This window comes from Solanum dulcamara, chromosome 9 (genome assembly GCF_947179165.1).
Source record: "Solanum dulcamara chromosome 9, daSolDulc1.2, whole genome shotgun sequence".
Lineage (NCBI taxonomy): Eukaryota > Viridiplantae > Streptophyta > Magnoliopsida > Solanales > Solanaceae > Solanum > Solanum dulcamara.
Genome location: NC_077245.1, coordinates 16,247,008 through 16,263,794, shown reverse-complemented (window position 1 = coordinate 16,263,794; position 16,787 = coordinate 16,247,008). Strand labels below are relative to the sequence as shown.

General features: G+C 32.9%; 2 protein-coding genes across 2 annotated transcripts; one reads left to right on the top strand and one right to left on the bottom strand.

The window, feature by feature from the left end:
- The first annotated feature begins 5,684 nt into the window (after window positions 1-5,684).
- Window positions 5,685-6,332, top strand: LOC129903075 (probable calcium-binding protein CML44). The gene has a single exon (XM_055978557.1). The coding sequence runs from the start codon at window positions 5,788-5,790 to the stop codon at window positions 6,265-6,267; it is 480 nt and encodes a 159-aa protein (XP_055834532.1). The 5' UTR covers window positions 5,685-5,787; the 3' UTR covers window positions 6,268-6,332.
- Window positions 6,333-7,057: 725 nt separating this feature from the next.
- LOC129904166 (probable methyltransferase PMT10) lies at window positions 7,058-13,015 on the bottom strand. Its single transcript, XM_055979709.1, has 9 exons — window positions 12,273-13,015; window positions 10,261-10,410; window positions 9,906-10,176; window positions 9,323-9,433; window positions 8,857-9,016; window positions 8,327-8,584; window positions 8,077-8,199; window positions 7,606-7,683; window positions 7,058-7,496 (listed from the first exon to the last, which is right to left on the bottom strand). Exons 1-9 carry the CDS (start codon window positions 12,861-12,863, stop codon window positions 7,298-7,300), a joined length of 1,941 nt encoding a protein of 646 aa, XP_055835684.1. The 5' UTR covers window positions 12,864-13,015; the 3' UTR covers window positions 7,058-7,297.
- Window positions 13,016-16,787: the final 3,772 nt, after the last annotated feature.

The window sequence follows — 16,787 nt, the reverse complement described above, 5'->3', positions numbered from 1 at the left end:
ATGGTCTTCATCATGAAAGTAAAGAGGGAGCAAATAATGTGTATTACAAATAATTATGTACATATTTTTCTTTTGTACATGAACATCCAAGGGGGAGTGTTGTAAAAAAATCAAAAAGTGGATGTCCATGGGACCCACTTTCATGTAGTGAATAGTATTTTCACAGTAGCTCACACGTTTTGTACTGTAGATCAGTCATTTTTTTCAACGAAATTTGCCTATAAAAGGCAATGAATCTGCAATGAAAAAGGACACACTAAAATCTCTCAACTCTCTTTCTTTCTTTTACCATCTCTCTTTCTTATTAATTTGTTAAGTTAGTTTATTTTACAATAGAAAGAGGTTTATGCAAATTATTATGAAATGTATGTGTCTTTCATCCTCTTTTCCTGAGTTTTATCGGTGCTCTTTCCCTTCTATGTTTGTTATTAGCAATTTCCCTTCAATTCATAATTTACTTGTGTATATCTATAGTTTATTTGAGTTTGAATTGTGTTGATATTATTATTGGGTTTGCTACATTGATGTTTTCATTGTGAGGTCTTGGACCAAATATTTTCAACGATAAGGTCGTGAATAATTTGTGATTAAAGGATATTTCTGAGATTCAATGTATGTTACAAAAGGTGGTAGGAAAAATGTCTCTGACCACTCCTTAGATTTTTTTTGGTTTGCGTTCGTCCATAGAAGCTACGTTGATGAAAATTAAATACCCAAATTCAGTGGTACTCAAGACTAGGGCTGTCAAAATCAAGCTCATTCTGTTCAAGCAAGACTCGCCTATAATTAACTCAACTCTTTTCAGCTCAATTCATTTTACTCCATTAAGAATCAGGTTGATGTGTAGCCTAAATTGATTCATGAGAGATCTTGTCAAAATATTTTTTAAAAATGTATATATTTTTTTAATTTGATATGTTATGTATATTTTTTTGTTAAAACTTTGGGGGTGTGGGAAGGAAAAATAGAGAGGGGATTATAATGTGGGGAATCGAACCCTCACCAACAAGGTGGAGTTTAGATAGCCAACCACTGAGCTATTAAAATTTCTCTATTTGATATGTTAGATATAGTCATAATAAAGAAAAATAATAATTTTATTAAAAAACTATCTGATTACACAAAAGAGCTAGGATGCTTGCTTTTGAAGATGAAGTAAACATGGTCATGGGCCAATATCCCCGTGTTGTTGAAGGTATGAATGAACACTTTACCCTAATTGGTTGGGGGTGGGTGGAAGCTTAGTAGTTGCTTAGTCATTCAAAAGTCAAACTGTCGTAAGTCCGACACTATTTTATTTACTCTCTCAAATAGGGGCTGATTTATTTTGCTATAGGGGCCATCTCCTGTCATCCCTTCCCTATGGTTCAGGAAAGAGATTGACTAGAATGATTGCAATGAGACGCACCAACACCACTACTTAGAGGTAGAAAGGGGGCGATCTGGAGGATGACAAAGCAATCACTCAATATTCCTATCATATTTACTAATTCTCCATATAATTTGAAATAATTAAATATTGTCTTACTAATTAATAATTTCATATCATATTTCAAATCAGATACACCTAGATACATGTATTTTTGCTAACAGATACACTGAAATAGAGAGGAAAGCGACAAGATAGTCTATGTATCTCAGATACATGTGAATCACACTAGATACATATATCTGGGATACCAGATACATTACACGTCGACGAGTAAAAAGGGACTGCCTGGGATTGAAGAAAACCAACATCCACAGAAGCAAATTTGGCAAACCATACATAGCGAGAGAGGCAAGTGAGGAAGTCAGATACATGCGAATTCACTTGTATACAGTGTATCTAGAGAAAATTACACGTAATATTGACCCATGTATTCGAGATACATGTATTTGGACGCACCAGATACATGATTTCGAATTTCAAATTCTGTTACGATTCGCAATATTGGAAACTCGCATGAAGGGAAGTCTTTTGTTTATAAACTAGTGAAATTTGTGTTGTTTGCCTTAATTTTATTAGATACTAAAAGTTTATAAAATAACAAATAAACCAATTAAAACTTAGTAAGAATTGAACGGATTGAGTTATGACCCGCATTTGAGCCCATTTCAACTCAATCTATTTCAACCCAAGTAGCATTTGGACGGGACAATAAACCAACCATTTATTAACTCAATCCAATTTGACTCGCTTAAACTCAGTCCAACCCTATTTGACACCTCTAAATTCATGACCATGTAGCATGGAATTTCAGGTAGAGCAGTATTTTGCTCACTATGACAATTTTTAGATCATAAATTGCCATTGACTTCTTTATATTTGGATGGCGAAGCTTTGAATTGGTAGTGTTGCTTTATTTCAAAACAAACTTGTGGATTGGGACCATTTCTATTTATGCTTAGAGGTTAGAAAAGAAGAGGTTTATGCTATATTATGCATTTTAAATATTTCATGAATTTTTTGTGGATATAAAAGGTCATTAAAAATAAAATAAAAAATTAAATTAAACTATTATCAAAAGATAAAGAAATAATATCAAAAAAAGAAGAGGATGGAATAACTCAGTATAATACTAAATATTTTCTTCATTAATTGGGAGGGGAAAAAATATAGTTGCAAGTTATGTTGTTCGACTTTTCAAAAATATTATCGCACCCATTTTAAATTCTCTAAAATATATTATTTTTAAAATATTCAACACACATCCCTCGATATTTTTGAAAAGTTCATGTAGAAAGTAGTCTAAAATGAGAGGTGAATTTGTTGGGGTCAAGGTCCCTCAATTAGCCCAAGGGGCAAGGAACAAAAGAACCAAAAGATAATAAAAACAAAATACTTGCAAGGCAAAGTTAAAGATTGAAAGGCACAAAGAAAGATTTTTTATTCTTTGTGGTCCTTTCATTATGGAACTGCCAAAATCCAAGGGTACTTCTTCTTCTTGAATGATATGTGATAGCTCTTTGTTAGATTTCACATCAGTACGTTTTTTATAAAATTATATTTTTAATAAACGTAAAATTTTTAAAATTATTAATAATAAATTTTAATTTTTGACTAAATTGAAATATTAATACACCATGTATGACGAAGAATATTACATGAATAGATAATCTCATAATTAAAAATTTATTCTACTGAAGATGTCCATAAATACATAATTCTATTCCGTTTGGGCAAAAAAAGTTTTCATTTTGTATATAGTTTAAGATTTTTAAATGATACTTCCTTAATTTTTAAGAAGATTTAAAAAGAATGTCTTAGAGTTTAAATTTTTGGGCATGTAGTTATGAATTTATTAATAATGTATTAAATTTATTTAATTTTAATTAGTGAACAACATATAGTTTTTAAAAATCTTTTATTATATTAAAAATTAATTTTCATCTATAATACTCAAATACTTTCTTTGTTTTATTTTAGTTGACTCGTATTAATTCGGCACCAGTGTTTAAAAAGCAGACGTATTATCAGGTATGGAATGAGGGGTAAGTTTCGAGGCATTGAGATCTTTAAGTTTTAATATTTTATAAATTAAAATAATGAAAATAAATTATAAAAAAAAGAAGCTAAAATTACATTTAAAAAATTCAAGAACATATAAAATAATTGAAAATGTACATAGAATTGTTTCATCTTAAAACATTAATCAAAATCAACAAATTAGCTAAAAACAAATAATAAAAAATGTTCATCTCAAAAATTAATTAGACTTATTTAGAAAATTTCGTTGAAATTTATTAAATTAACTTGAGGAAAATAAAATGTGAATAAGGTACCTACAATCACAAGCATCAAACCAAAGCAAGTGATAAAGAATAATTCTAAATGTAAAGTAAGTCTCCGTATCTTATTGGTGAAATTGAAAATGCACTTTTGCTTTATATTTTGCATATTGATCATGTTTTTCTTTTACCTGATAAAAGACTAAGAGAAAAAATAAAATTAGGGCTATCCAGATTTTTTTTAACTTCTTAAAATTGAAAAGAATGTTTTCAAATTTGTGTTTTTTGCATTAATCTTAGGACTTATTTAGTCATTTTAATTCAAAACATGCATAAGTGTACATCCGAATTGATGGGGTTTATGGGTAGCCCGGTACACTAAAGCTTCCGCTATGTGCAGGGTTCAGGGAAGGGTCTGACCACAAGGGTCTATTGTACGCAGCCTTATTTTATATTTCTGCCGGAGGCTGTTTTCAAGACTTGAACCCGTGACCTCCTCGTCACATGGCAGCAACTTTACCAGTTACTTCAAAGTTCCCCTTCAATTGAGGGGGCTTATGCTTCACGATATTTTCTCTCCCGTAGATTATTCGGTGTGTTTTTACTATGCCTCACTCTATGGCTCGCCTTGTATTTGCTTTAAAAACACAGCTTGGCACTTTCCTTAAGAACATATTTATTATGTATTTGTTTTATTAAATTAATCTTATTCATTATATTTGAAAAAATTGATTACTAATATTTTATGTAGTTATATAAAGATAAAGGTGATATTGAAAAAAATATATATATTTTTCTTGATCTATTAAAATAAACAAGTAAAAAAAGTGGTCAAGTAAAATTAAACGGAGAAAGCAATTTTCGATAAGTATATAACAATCAATTATTATAAAAAAATTTAAAAAAATATTGAAACAAACGCGATACTTCCTCTACCATCATTTATGTGGCACCATTTTCTTTATAGTTCATTCGAAAAAAGAATATTACCTTTTTATATTAAAAAATAACTTGAGATTAAAACTATCATTTTACCTTAATAAAATAATTTATAATCGTACAAATAGCTTAGATTTGTTTTACACCACAAATGATGTGTCATAAATTGAGATCGAGAGAATATAACACAAGTTTGATTGTATTACCTGTTATCAGAGGCGGATTCAGGATTTTGAATCTTTGGGTGCCACTCTGCTTTGAATAGTAATCTATGGCAAAAATTTCAGTGTATAGCAAGATAATATTTAATATTTATTAGCAAATTTGTATACAAAATTTAGATTTATACTATTGGTTTAGTTAAGATTTTACTTATAAAAAGTCTAGGCTCTAATCTACTTATTCACAATTCTTTTTACAATAAATTCACTAGCCATGTTTTGCATGATAAATTTTTTTTTAAGAAAATACACCCCACAACAAGGCTCAAACTTGCATTCGTACGGTAATAAATCTAAGCTTTAACCCCTAGCACCACAAGCCTCATTATTTCTATGGGTGCCACGTTTAATATTTATACTTTCCTTATAAATATATATATAAATATACATATATATACAGATTTTCAATCGAGATTAGGAGGTGGTGTGGCACCCCTCCGGTCAACGTAGATCCGCCTCTGCTTGCTATGACATCGTATCTCGAACGAATGAAATTCTGTTTTACGTATTTCTGTTATTCTCCTTTTTTTGGAAGTTGATAAAGACAAAGGAAACTTCTGTTCAAGTCAAGCTAACGAAAAAACAGAGAAATTACTACTAATACAAATTTGTTTTTAATTGAATCTAAAAATGTCTGCTTATTTTCTTATAAAAAAACCTTCTTCCAAGAAACTTCCTATTTAATAATTCGTCCAATTTCAACCACAAGTAATGTCTTGTGATTGTTAAATTTTTTTAGGTACATACTAGTCCGTACAAGTAAAGGACAAGGGATATTTCCTCTCAATTCTTGATTGACATACTATATATATCACATCTTCTTGAAGTCTTTCTCCATTGGCGGCAGAAATTTTTTGGCTCGACTAATTCAGAAAATCCCAATAACTTCATTGTTCAAATTGCACCAATTAAAATCATGTCTCCAATCAGCTCAATTAATTTGTCAAGAATCTTCTCAAAGCTTGACAAGAATGGTGATGGCCTTGTGAGTCATGATGAGTTAAAGGGATTTCTTGATACCATAGGAATTATTGCAAGCCAAGAGGAGCTAGAGTTGCTAGTTGGGAAAACAAGCCTAGACTCTATTGATTTTTTCCTCTTCTATGATGCTATCACAAAAGCAAATATTAATAAAGGAAGCAATTATAAGTACCAGGACGATGATCATCGAGAAAATATTTTCTTGAAAAATGACCTTCAGAAAGTGTTCAGAGTATTCGATTTAAACGGGGACGGATTCATATGTTGCGAGGAGCTGCAGAGGGCATTGTCAAGATTAGGATTATGGGATGAACAATGTGGGAAAGATTGTAAGAGCATGATTAATTTTTATGACAAAAATTCAGATGGAAAACTTGATTACGAGGAGTTTAAGGACATGATGTTTGATAATTAATTAGAATTAGATAGAGTAATATAATCCCGCTTCCAATCTACCTTCAAAAAAATGTTTTAGTTGTATTTATGCATTTGGATTAATGATGTTAGATGGTTTGCTGGGGGTTGAATTTTATAGTCTTGTTGAACTTTATTAATAATAGACTTTTAATATGGTATACTAGAAATATTGAGTTGATGACTTTTCTCTCCTACTTGTTTGTTCGTACTTTCAACATTTGAATTTGAAAGCTTATATTTGCAAGAATTTGACTTTAAATCTTCAACCAGATTTTTTCTTGCAATATCAGCAATCTTAAGGAGGTCTATTAAATAATTATAATACATAATATGAGTTGCGTACTTTTAAGGGCAGATTATTTATGCGTAGATTAGTTATACAAAATTTAGTTATTCATGTATTTTATTCCAACTTTCTTAAAATAATATATAAATTTCCTCATAACTTATATGTATCAATTATGCAAATTTTTAAATTACAAATCAAACACCATATGAATTTTATATAGAGATAACTTACTTGCTAACCATCTATCAAACGTGATATTACTTATGCAGGATAAATACTTATATCTACATAATTCATCTTCAACTCGAACAACCAGCTACCGAAAGTGTTAGTAATATTTTTATACAATCAAGTCACTTTTACCTATTGTAGCATATAACTTGTCTTATTTATAGTGATGTATATAACATAATAAAGTAATACTCAAGTTCAAATACAGATTATGCATATGCAAAAATGAAATGATTGGAGAAAGGATGAGAGAAAATAGCAACTGAAATACTGAAAGTAGTAATCTCTCTGTTAGAACTAAGTAACAAATTGCTCAATTATTTACAATTAAATAAAAAAGAGAAAAACCGAAAAAGATTTCTATCCAGAGACAAATAAATATCAATGGTTTGGATCAGTTTTGAGGCTTTGGGGGCGGGGGGCAAGAGGTTATCTACATCACACCCCTTGCAACCCTTTCCCAGACTTTTAACCGGGGATGCTTGGTGCACTAGGCTGCTCTTTTTTATTATAGACGCTTTTCGCCAATCAAAAGCTTCCAATTGGAATGAGGTCCCTCGCTGCTATCAAATTTAAATGGCACCCATCCTAAGGCTGGTGCAATTTCTACGAGCTCTTCGATAACAAGTGTGGTGTCACGAATATAAACTCGTCCCCCGGGTCGAAGAATTCTGTCCATTTCAAGCATGATAGTGGTCACATTGCATCTGCATGAATGAGATGCAAGTATATATAATCAATCAACTTCACATAAAATGAACTGCTTTGATGAATCACATTGATCGATAAGTTAGGGCAAGGTGAAGAAGTACATACCTGTTTTTTTCTACTGAGAAAAGAGCAGCTGCGTGGATTAAATCGTACGTTCTTGGATAAGTATCAAAGGGCTCACACCTGGAGTTCAAAACAATAGGATTGAAACAGGTCAAGCTTTCCGTTGTTCACGTTCTAATTTGATGGTAAGAAGTTGTTTTCAAACCACTGAAATTGATTTTTGTGTAAGCCAGCCCCGTTATTCGTTTGATACATGATCAACTAGAGTGCAATCTAAGATGTTCAAATCCACAGAGACCAGTTATCAAATCTACTAACGAATAAAAGAGAGTATTCTATGATCTACAGTACAAGCCACATCGTGTAGTGCGCTGATTTTTGTCCGTACATGAATATCATGTACTTGTTTGCTTTTAGTATATGATCCATCACCAACTATGATTATTTGACTTCAGAAAAAGCTTAAAAACATTTGATGTAAATACTATAGACAGAAAGAGAAGTGTCTTTTACCAGTCATGCATGACTCCAATGAAACCCCGGTCATATAGAACAGGCAATGTGTTAGGACCACTAATGGGAACAACATTCATAACCCAGCAATCGAAGTTGAAATCATGCAATGCAGCTGCAAACCTACCAAAACATCTCAACAGTTAGGAGCATTACAGCTTAAAATGTTTTTTGAATAGAAAAAACTTTAGATGTCAGCAGAGCATATAGAAAATGGAATGAATAGATCCAATTCGTTTATGAAACATACCCCCCATATACAGCTCTCATGTCCAGCACGTTTCGTAGGTTTAACGTTTCCCAACGGAATGCACCAATATATCCTTTTATTACGGCATACCAAAATTTTGACTCTGCTCTATAAATTTCCCTCCTAGATAATTCAGCATCCATTTTTATACTAAACAGCCTGTCCGGTGGAGAGTGAAGACGTGCAGGCCAAGCAGTCACGTTAGCTCCATAGCCATTCTCAGGTAATTGTGTGATACATTTCGTTAGGTTTACATTCCTGCCACAAAGAATCAGTAAAACAAGCATCAGCCACACATAATTAGGAATTCAATTACGACCTTGTCACTATGTATTCGGCTTTCTTAAGACCCCTATCGCATTCACCCACTGGACCACTAAAACTTCGGTAAGGAAACAAGATGTATATACACACAAACATACTCTCTTAAGATAAATTCAAGCAGAAAACAAACAACAAATAGGCCTAAAGACATTGGTGAAATTAGATCGTGCTACATTATGAAATTGGCAAAAGAGAGTAGGAAATACCAGACATTATCTGGATCATCACCGGCATCACATAAAGAAGATTGAACTGCTGGAACGCGACTGAGATAGAAACTGTTATTCAATGGCTTCCTCCAAATAAAAATGTCACCCTCCTGCTTTGATAACTCCCAACATAGGCGTTGAGTAAGATCCTCCATTTCTGCATAACAGTAAGGAACATAAAGCATAAGCAACATTTCGTCTTAACGCGGTTAATAGAACTCACAGTAAAGATATAACTGTTAAGAAAAGTGACCAAAATGGACATAGCATTTAATTTAGAAGAAGAATTCTAACTCATTAAGATTTCTGACTCTCCTTGTGCTACATAAAGAGAAAGCTAAATATAGATGCTTTGCGCAATTCGCTAACAGAAACAAGTCCCGATGATTCATGTCTACATTTTAAACTCACATCAACCTCTATTTGATGGTGCTCTATTGATAGATAATTATAAAGCAGTTACCTTTAAACGGTGCAAACAAGTTTTCTTCATGTTTGTGAACAGGTTCTGCTGCCCAGATAAAATATCCTCCTGCCCTAAGCATTCTGTTTACCTCTAGAAGCAGAATGCCATCTTCACCGGAAAATCAAAGAGCAATAGACGAGAAGCGAGAGATTAGGTTGGCAATAAGATCCACCCCTTAAACAATGTATATAATGCAGCAAAGGAAGAGAAGAAGCCCCAAAAGATACTTACATTGAGATGAAAATACAATTAACTTATTAAAGAAGAATACCTGTAAAACTCACAAGATGTTTTTTTCTATTTTCGATATGTTCCTTTCTATTTCCTACATTATGTTGGCTGCCCATATGTCTACCGATTTCTTCTTTTTACAGAGGGAAGATAACACTGATTTTAGTTAAAAGGAAAAAGGAGCTGTTTAAGACAAGTCACAAGATCAAAACCTAGTTTTGCTTCAGATAATTTGTACCATAATAAAACATTTCAACTTTTGTCTTGGAAGTAACAGAATTCTAAACAATTCTTGGACCAAAACTTGATGATGAATAGCAATCTATCGTGAAACAAAAGAGATAAATACCATCACGGGTCCAATTTATGCTACATCTGGAACAATGTATCAAGTCAAATGCCTGGCTAGGGTACAATAGACGGTGTGTAGTAAATGCTGCGAACATAGCAGGCACTCCACGTTCCAATGCAAATTGAATCTGATTGTTATGCACATCTTTTGTTGCAATGGACAATGTGCTAACATTGCGGTCCATCAGATATGCCCCAAAACTCGCTATTCCACAACTAATATCCATGACAACTCTTGTTCGTTGGCCAAAAGCAATTTCTGGAACCATCTATGGTTGCATGAAAATAGTGGCATAGTCAAGTAATATTTTGATGAAACATAAACCAAGTAGGAAGTGGAGAAAGCAAAGTACCTTAGAAATCTGATCCAGGTATTGATTTACACCCTGGGCAGATTGTGTCCCATCTCCTGGAAATATGTACTTGTCACCCTTCCTTACTACCCACTTATCACCTGATTTGCCTTTGGCAAAGGATGTACGGGGCACATTGGATAACCATATCTGTTTAAAGTTACAGCTTTAGAACTAATGCCTTGAATCTTCAAATAAAGCAAAAAGCACCACACCCTTTTTTGGTTTCTAATATCAATAATAATGGTTTACTTGTGCCAAGGGCCTATCGAGAACAACCTCTCTACCTCCACAAAGTAATCGTAAGTTCTGCTTAAACTCTACCTTCCCCCGACCCCACATTGTGGGATTTATTGGGTATGTTCTAGTTGTAATATCAATAATAATGGCGGATAAGACTAAATTTTAATATTGTTCTCTCAGTCATTTTAAAACATAGAAATGATTGTTCGTACATCTAGTCAAACTGTGATACGAAATGTGAAGAAAAAGATTGTGGATTAATAAGTGTCATCACAGCTCACACCAAAGAATAAATGATCACATATTGAACCAATAGAGGAACAGCAGTGGCATTCTCCCTCTAACGGGAAAATGAAATAGAATAAAACAGAAGATAGTGACCGACAATGGTTAGAGAAATACCACAATCTTAGGAAATAATTAGGCCGGTTTCTAATAAATTGGATGACTAACATAGGTGGTGAGTTCACTGGCAATAATATTGATCAGAGAATCAATAATGATATTTATCCAAGAATAGCTAGTGCGAGAATCAATAATGATATTTATCCAAGAATAGCTAGTGCGAGAATCAATAATGATATTTATCCAAGAATAGTAAGGTCAAACGCAAGATCAATTTACATAGCACATGGTTAGAAGACAGAGGCAAAATTAGGTGACGAAAGCATGGGGTGTGTGCCTATCAACTAGCAGCTGCCACATTCTTAATACTAAGTAGTTATTGAGAGCATTCAATCACCATGATAACACAGTAAAGAAAAGTCTAATACCTAACATACACCACCTCAGAGAGTTTGGTAGGACCAACTTTACCCATAACTTACAACTCCCCCAAACCTGTCTCATGCAAGTATGTAGCGTGGAAGAAACTATAACCTAGTCAAGCACCAAAAGTCTTAGACAAGCCATTTGCAACTATTCCCCTAATTCTAAACTATAAGATCAACCATATTCCATTCCTGAAAATGAGCATCCACGAAAATAAAAGGGCAGCCCGGTGCACTAAAGCTCCCGCTATGCACGAAAATAATACTTGTAATTCAATTGGCCAAATTCACCATCACCATTAATTAAAGATGGAGCAAAACCAAATAAGAAACCTAAATAACTAAAGTATGTTAGTAATTCAATTCACTTTCACCATTAACTAAAGATGGAGCAAAAACCAAACAGGAAACTTAATTCAATTGGCCAAATTCACCATCACCATTAATTAAAGATGGAGAAAAACCAAATAATAAGAAACGGGAACGACCTCTTGACTAAACAAGAGTTGCTTCAATTTGGTCAAAAGTCGAAAAGAAGGCAGCAGATAAGCAGCTAACATAAACTACTACCGTACAGCGCATCCCACGGGCGGCCTTCAAAGGCTATCATTCTCTAGCCCTAGTAGAAGTCCGAATAGACTAGACTATAAGGAGGACCATCCAAGGACCTGCCAGACTGCTGATCTCACTTAACCATTCGATGTCACAAATAGCAATAAGAAGTGGTAGGGTTAAGAATCACTCACGCCACAGGCAACAGATCCTATGAGCTCAGCATTAACTAAAAGTATGCTAGTAATTCAGTTGAGTCAAATTCACCTTCACCATTAATTAAAGATTGAGCAAAAGTGCAAAACCCAAACAGGAAAACAATTAACTAGAAGTATAATAATAATAATAATAACAACAATAATAATAATAATAATAATAATAATAATAATAATAATAATAATAATAATAATAATAATAATAATAATAAATAAAACATAAATCCAATACCTCATCCCTGCTCTTTGGCCATGGTATTCTTAGTTTGTAAGCTTTGGGCCATGGCACCAAACAATCCAATCCTTTTCCTTTTGGAGGGCAATGCCTTTCAAAAATTTCCTCCATATTATCCAAACAAGGAATATAATCCCTCATACTCTCATCACAAGCTTTAAATTTCCCAATTTTACCACTTAAAACTCCTCCTCCATTCTTATCACTCTTCAATCCCTCATCACTCCCATTCTTCCCATCCACCACATTGTCTATAACCTCCTCATCAAACTCCCCCACCACAAAGTCATTCGTCATTGCCCCATTCTCATCAATAATCCCCGTCCGCTCCACCTCCATCCTCTCCGTCGCCGGCGGTGGAGATGGGTTTTCACCGGCGGTGGGTGTGGAAATGAAAGACATTGGAAATTTTTGAGAAGGGATTGTGGGGTTGGTGACAGTAGTGATATCTGATGAAAAACTTCGGAGAATGATGAAAAGGGAAAGGGAAAGAAAAGAAAAGACGATAATTTTGACAAAAGCTGGAGTCTTTGTGAGTGAAAAAAGATTATTTTCTGAACCTGAGAAGCTACTACTCATCCCCTTCATTGTTTCTCCCCACCCACACCAAGAAAACGAAAATTCTTCAAGAACTGAACTTGGGGTTTCACAAAGGGTTGAGTTTTTTCTGAATAAATTCTTTGCTGGTTTTACAGAGCATTGAAACAGTGGACTTTTGGGGAGCGTAAACGTGACGATGGGAGAAATGCTAACATAGAAAAGTATATAATCACTCCATCCCAATTTAAATGTCATGTTAATTTGAATAATTTTTAAAATAAAAATTATATTATTTTAATTTATTATTATAAAATAAAAAAATAAATATTTAAAAATCATATGAAAAATATCATAAATTACAAGTTTTTTTATATTTATGATAAAAAATATATTTATCAATATTAATTAAAATTTGTATAATTTAACTTTTAAAAAATAAATTATGACAATTAAAATGACACGAATGGACATATTATTTCACTTATTTCAAGGAATTGTAAAGTTCGATAATGGCAGAAAATATAAGGAAAGAATGAAATGGAGAATCAGCTGAACTGAACTTTATTCGTGGGTCCTACATTTTCCTATTTTGGATAGTGATAATTGGGTAAGTGGGTCAGGTTTGGTCCACGAACCACTTGTTCGACCCGTACGCTCCGGGGGAAAAAAAGAAGGTAATTGGCATAACTATAGAAGCCGGATATTGGGCAAAAAAATAAGGGGAAAATCACATAACAAATAATATATAAGTTATTTCTTATTAATAATATAGTTTTGATTTAAAGGAGATAGCCATGACAAATAGTTATTGAATTACGATTTTGAATTGAAAATGGGTTGATTTTAATATTCATGAATAGCTAGGTGATGTATATTAGTAATATATATGATGCAGAACTCATCAACAGACATATATAGTTGACACGATTTTTTATTTAGATATTTTAATTAATATTTATATCATTTAAACACCCAAAGTAACATCCAATTATTTCTTTTTGATATTTTCCGCTAATTTTCACCTCAAGTAGAAGCGTGGAGAACCTAAAAATATTTTATTTTTTTGTTCTTTTTATTTCCTCCTCCTCCTTTTTTATTCTTCTTTATACTTTTTCTCTTTCTTCCCGCTTAAAATTATGTAATTAACAATTCTTCCACCATTAGTATTTTGTTCGCTGGAAAAATAGAGATCATCACCATTTTCTGAGAATATGTAATTTTTTTTATATAAAATCAAAATTATAAAATGAATTTTAAGTTGTTAAAAAATCATTCGAAAAAAAAGGAAGGGGATATCACCCGCCCCTATTATTTTTCTTCTTCATTCTTTTTTACTATTCATCTCTCCACCGCACACCACCAATCAGTCTATACTATCATCATCGTCGTTGATGGCATTACAATTCTAATAATTATTGTTTCGGATCTGAAAATCACTATCATCTCCTCCTCCTTTTTATTTAATAAGTATTTTTATTTATTTATTGTTGAAAAAAAATATTATTCTATTCTATTTTCTAATAATTTATTTTAAAATTATTATTTTGCACACAAATACTTGTCCTCTTTCAATTAGTCATCATTCCATGTCACTCGCAAGTATAAGACACACACTTTCTAATTTTAGTTGACTATTAAAAAAGTATTTAATAATATAGATTTTAAGTTGTATATAGGTACAAGGATTAGTTAAGATGTCTAAGTAAAAAATTGTGTCAATTTTAAGTGTCTATGGATGAATTACGCCTACGCAATATAATATACATGTGCGTAGTGACGTTTTTCAAATTTGGATTTTTGAATTTAAAACAAACTCAAATTACCTTCGTTTTTTCTTAAATTGTCTATATAACTTTGTAAGAGTTTTTAACCAATTTCAACTACTCTCTACTTCATTCTTGGCACTCTCGAATGCCTTCGAATGAAGTAGTAGTTCATGAAAAAAAAAATCTTTGACTAAAGAACTTCTATTAAAAATAAATTTTTAATAATGGGGGATAGTGATACGGACAATTTGGCATACTCATTTTTCAATTAATCATAGAATTGGATGAAATCTCTTTAGGTCGTGGATCAATTCGATCACGCCCCGGGGTACCCTAGACGTGGCCGACATTAGAAGATCATTGTTGGTCTTCAAGCGAACCACTTAGTCCAATCACACATTCATTCAATCACAATCTATCAGTAGAAGACTCAACTCATTAAGAATACTACTCATAAATAAGGACAAATGTCAACTATCTATCCAATTAACAACTAGTAAGAACGAAACTAGTCAAAATGATACGAATCAACATCATCAACAACCTAGTCTATGAAGTCTTTATCAACAATCTAAGTGGTGCCAACGACAAGTTTATGACTACCACAAATCAAATAAAGAAAAGCTAACTTAAAGATGGAAAGATAAGTGCGGTATCCTCGAAAACAGTGAGGACTCACAAACTAGCTGAAAGCGAATAGATCCTCAACGATGCGCCTGTTGATGATTTCTAATACCTGTCTCTGCATCATGAAATAATGCAAGCCCAAATGGACGTCAGTACATAAAAGTACGAGTATGTAAAATAGCAGAAGGAAACATACATCAGGGTAGAATCAAATCAACTCAGAATCTCAAATCGGAAGGGTGAACAACTCAATCAAGATGTCCTAAGTCTAAACAAGAATAAGATTTAGACAAAGACCAATCATACACAATCCATTCCAATCCAATCCAAATTAAGTACTATCAAGACCTATATGGGGGTTTCTGTTATCCGACAATCATCACTTATGAGCCAGTACAGTACAACAAGTCGACGTTGTTTCCACATCCGTCCATTACCTTGCCAGGGTAAGAACAAATCAACAATCATGGATCCATAACCAATCAAGTCCTATCATGTCAGGATAATAATTTAGGAAACATACGAATCTAATGGTCCAATCCTCTCATACATTTGGCGACGTAGTTATTGGGTTCGAGTTATTACTTACTCTTACCCAATTCGGTGCTTGATACTCCTCCCAAGACTCAATACTCATAAGACAATCAATCCAAATCAAATCAAATAAATAAGTCTTTTTGGACTTTTTTCAACTCATTCGTTCTATCAAATCAGTCCTTTCAACCAATCAATTTCCTAATCATTTAGTTAAGAGAGATTTTAGACAATCATTTATGACAATATTCAAGACTATCAACTCGTCAACACTATCAATACTATTATCATGCTCACATTCCAATCACAATCATGCATTCACAGTTCAAGGGTCTAGACTAAATCCTTAATCATATTCATCCAATCATTAGTCAAATTATCATGAGAGTTTATGACGTAAATAGTCAAAATCATTTGTTCAAGAACAACTTTATAGAAAATATCAATTACGCAATATTATATGAAAATATGATAAGTTTATGGAAAATTCTCAAGAAACACAATCATGAGAACTCAATTCATTCACAAATCGACCTATCACAATCATGGGGCACATTAAAAAATAATATTCATGCTTTAGTTTGCCTTATATACCTAGTTAGAAGATCGGACAATCAATCTTGCAAGATATTGCTTCAATCTTTTGAACTCTAGTCTCTTCTCTACTCCTTCACCCTAACTCTTAAGTTAATTTAGCGTAAAAGACTTAGAAATACGTTTAGAAACTCTTTTAAGGTCGAAAATGACCTATATCAGTCGTGGGGTAAGCATAGGAGGGATGAAAAAAAGACCGAAATGCTCCTCCTTAAGAATAAAAATAGGTAGAAAGTTGGCCTATGGGGGACCAGGTACACGATGTAGACTGGTTCCTTATAGTGCAATTTTTTTTTAAAAAAAATTTTGATCGAATTCTAACCCCATAGAAAATAACTAGGACAAATTTAAGTCCAAGTCTGCAGCAGGTCAGCCACGCGGACGTGTCGCCCACTTCTCTATTTTTATCGCTTCACTCCGAAAATTTATCTTTTGATCCGGTTGGCCTAAA

Bases quoted from the DNA above. Each gene is read 5' to 3' on its own strand.
- LOC129903075 (XM_055978557.1), top strand. From the start codon at position 5,788: ATGTCTCCAATCAGCTCAATTAATTTGTCAAGAATCTTCTCAAAGCTT.
- LOC129904166 (XM_055979709.1), bottom strand. From the start codon at position 12,863: ATGAAGGGGATGAGTAGTAGCTTCTCAGGTTCAGAAAATAATCTTTTT. The intron at 10,177-10,260 runs GTACTTTGCTTT...ATGCAACCATAG, and splicing joins ACCTGGATCAGATTTCTAAG to ATGGTTCCAGAAATTGCTTT. The intron at 9,434-9,905 runs GTATTTATCTCT...TTTCCGGTGAAG, and splicing joins CATAAATTGGACCCGTGATG to ATGGCATTCTGCTTCTAGAG.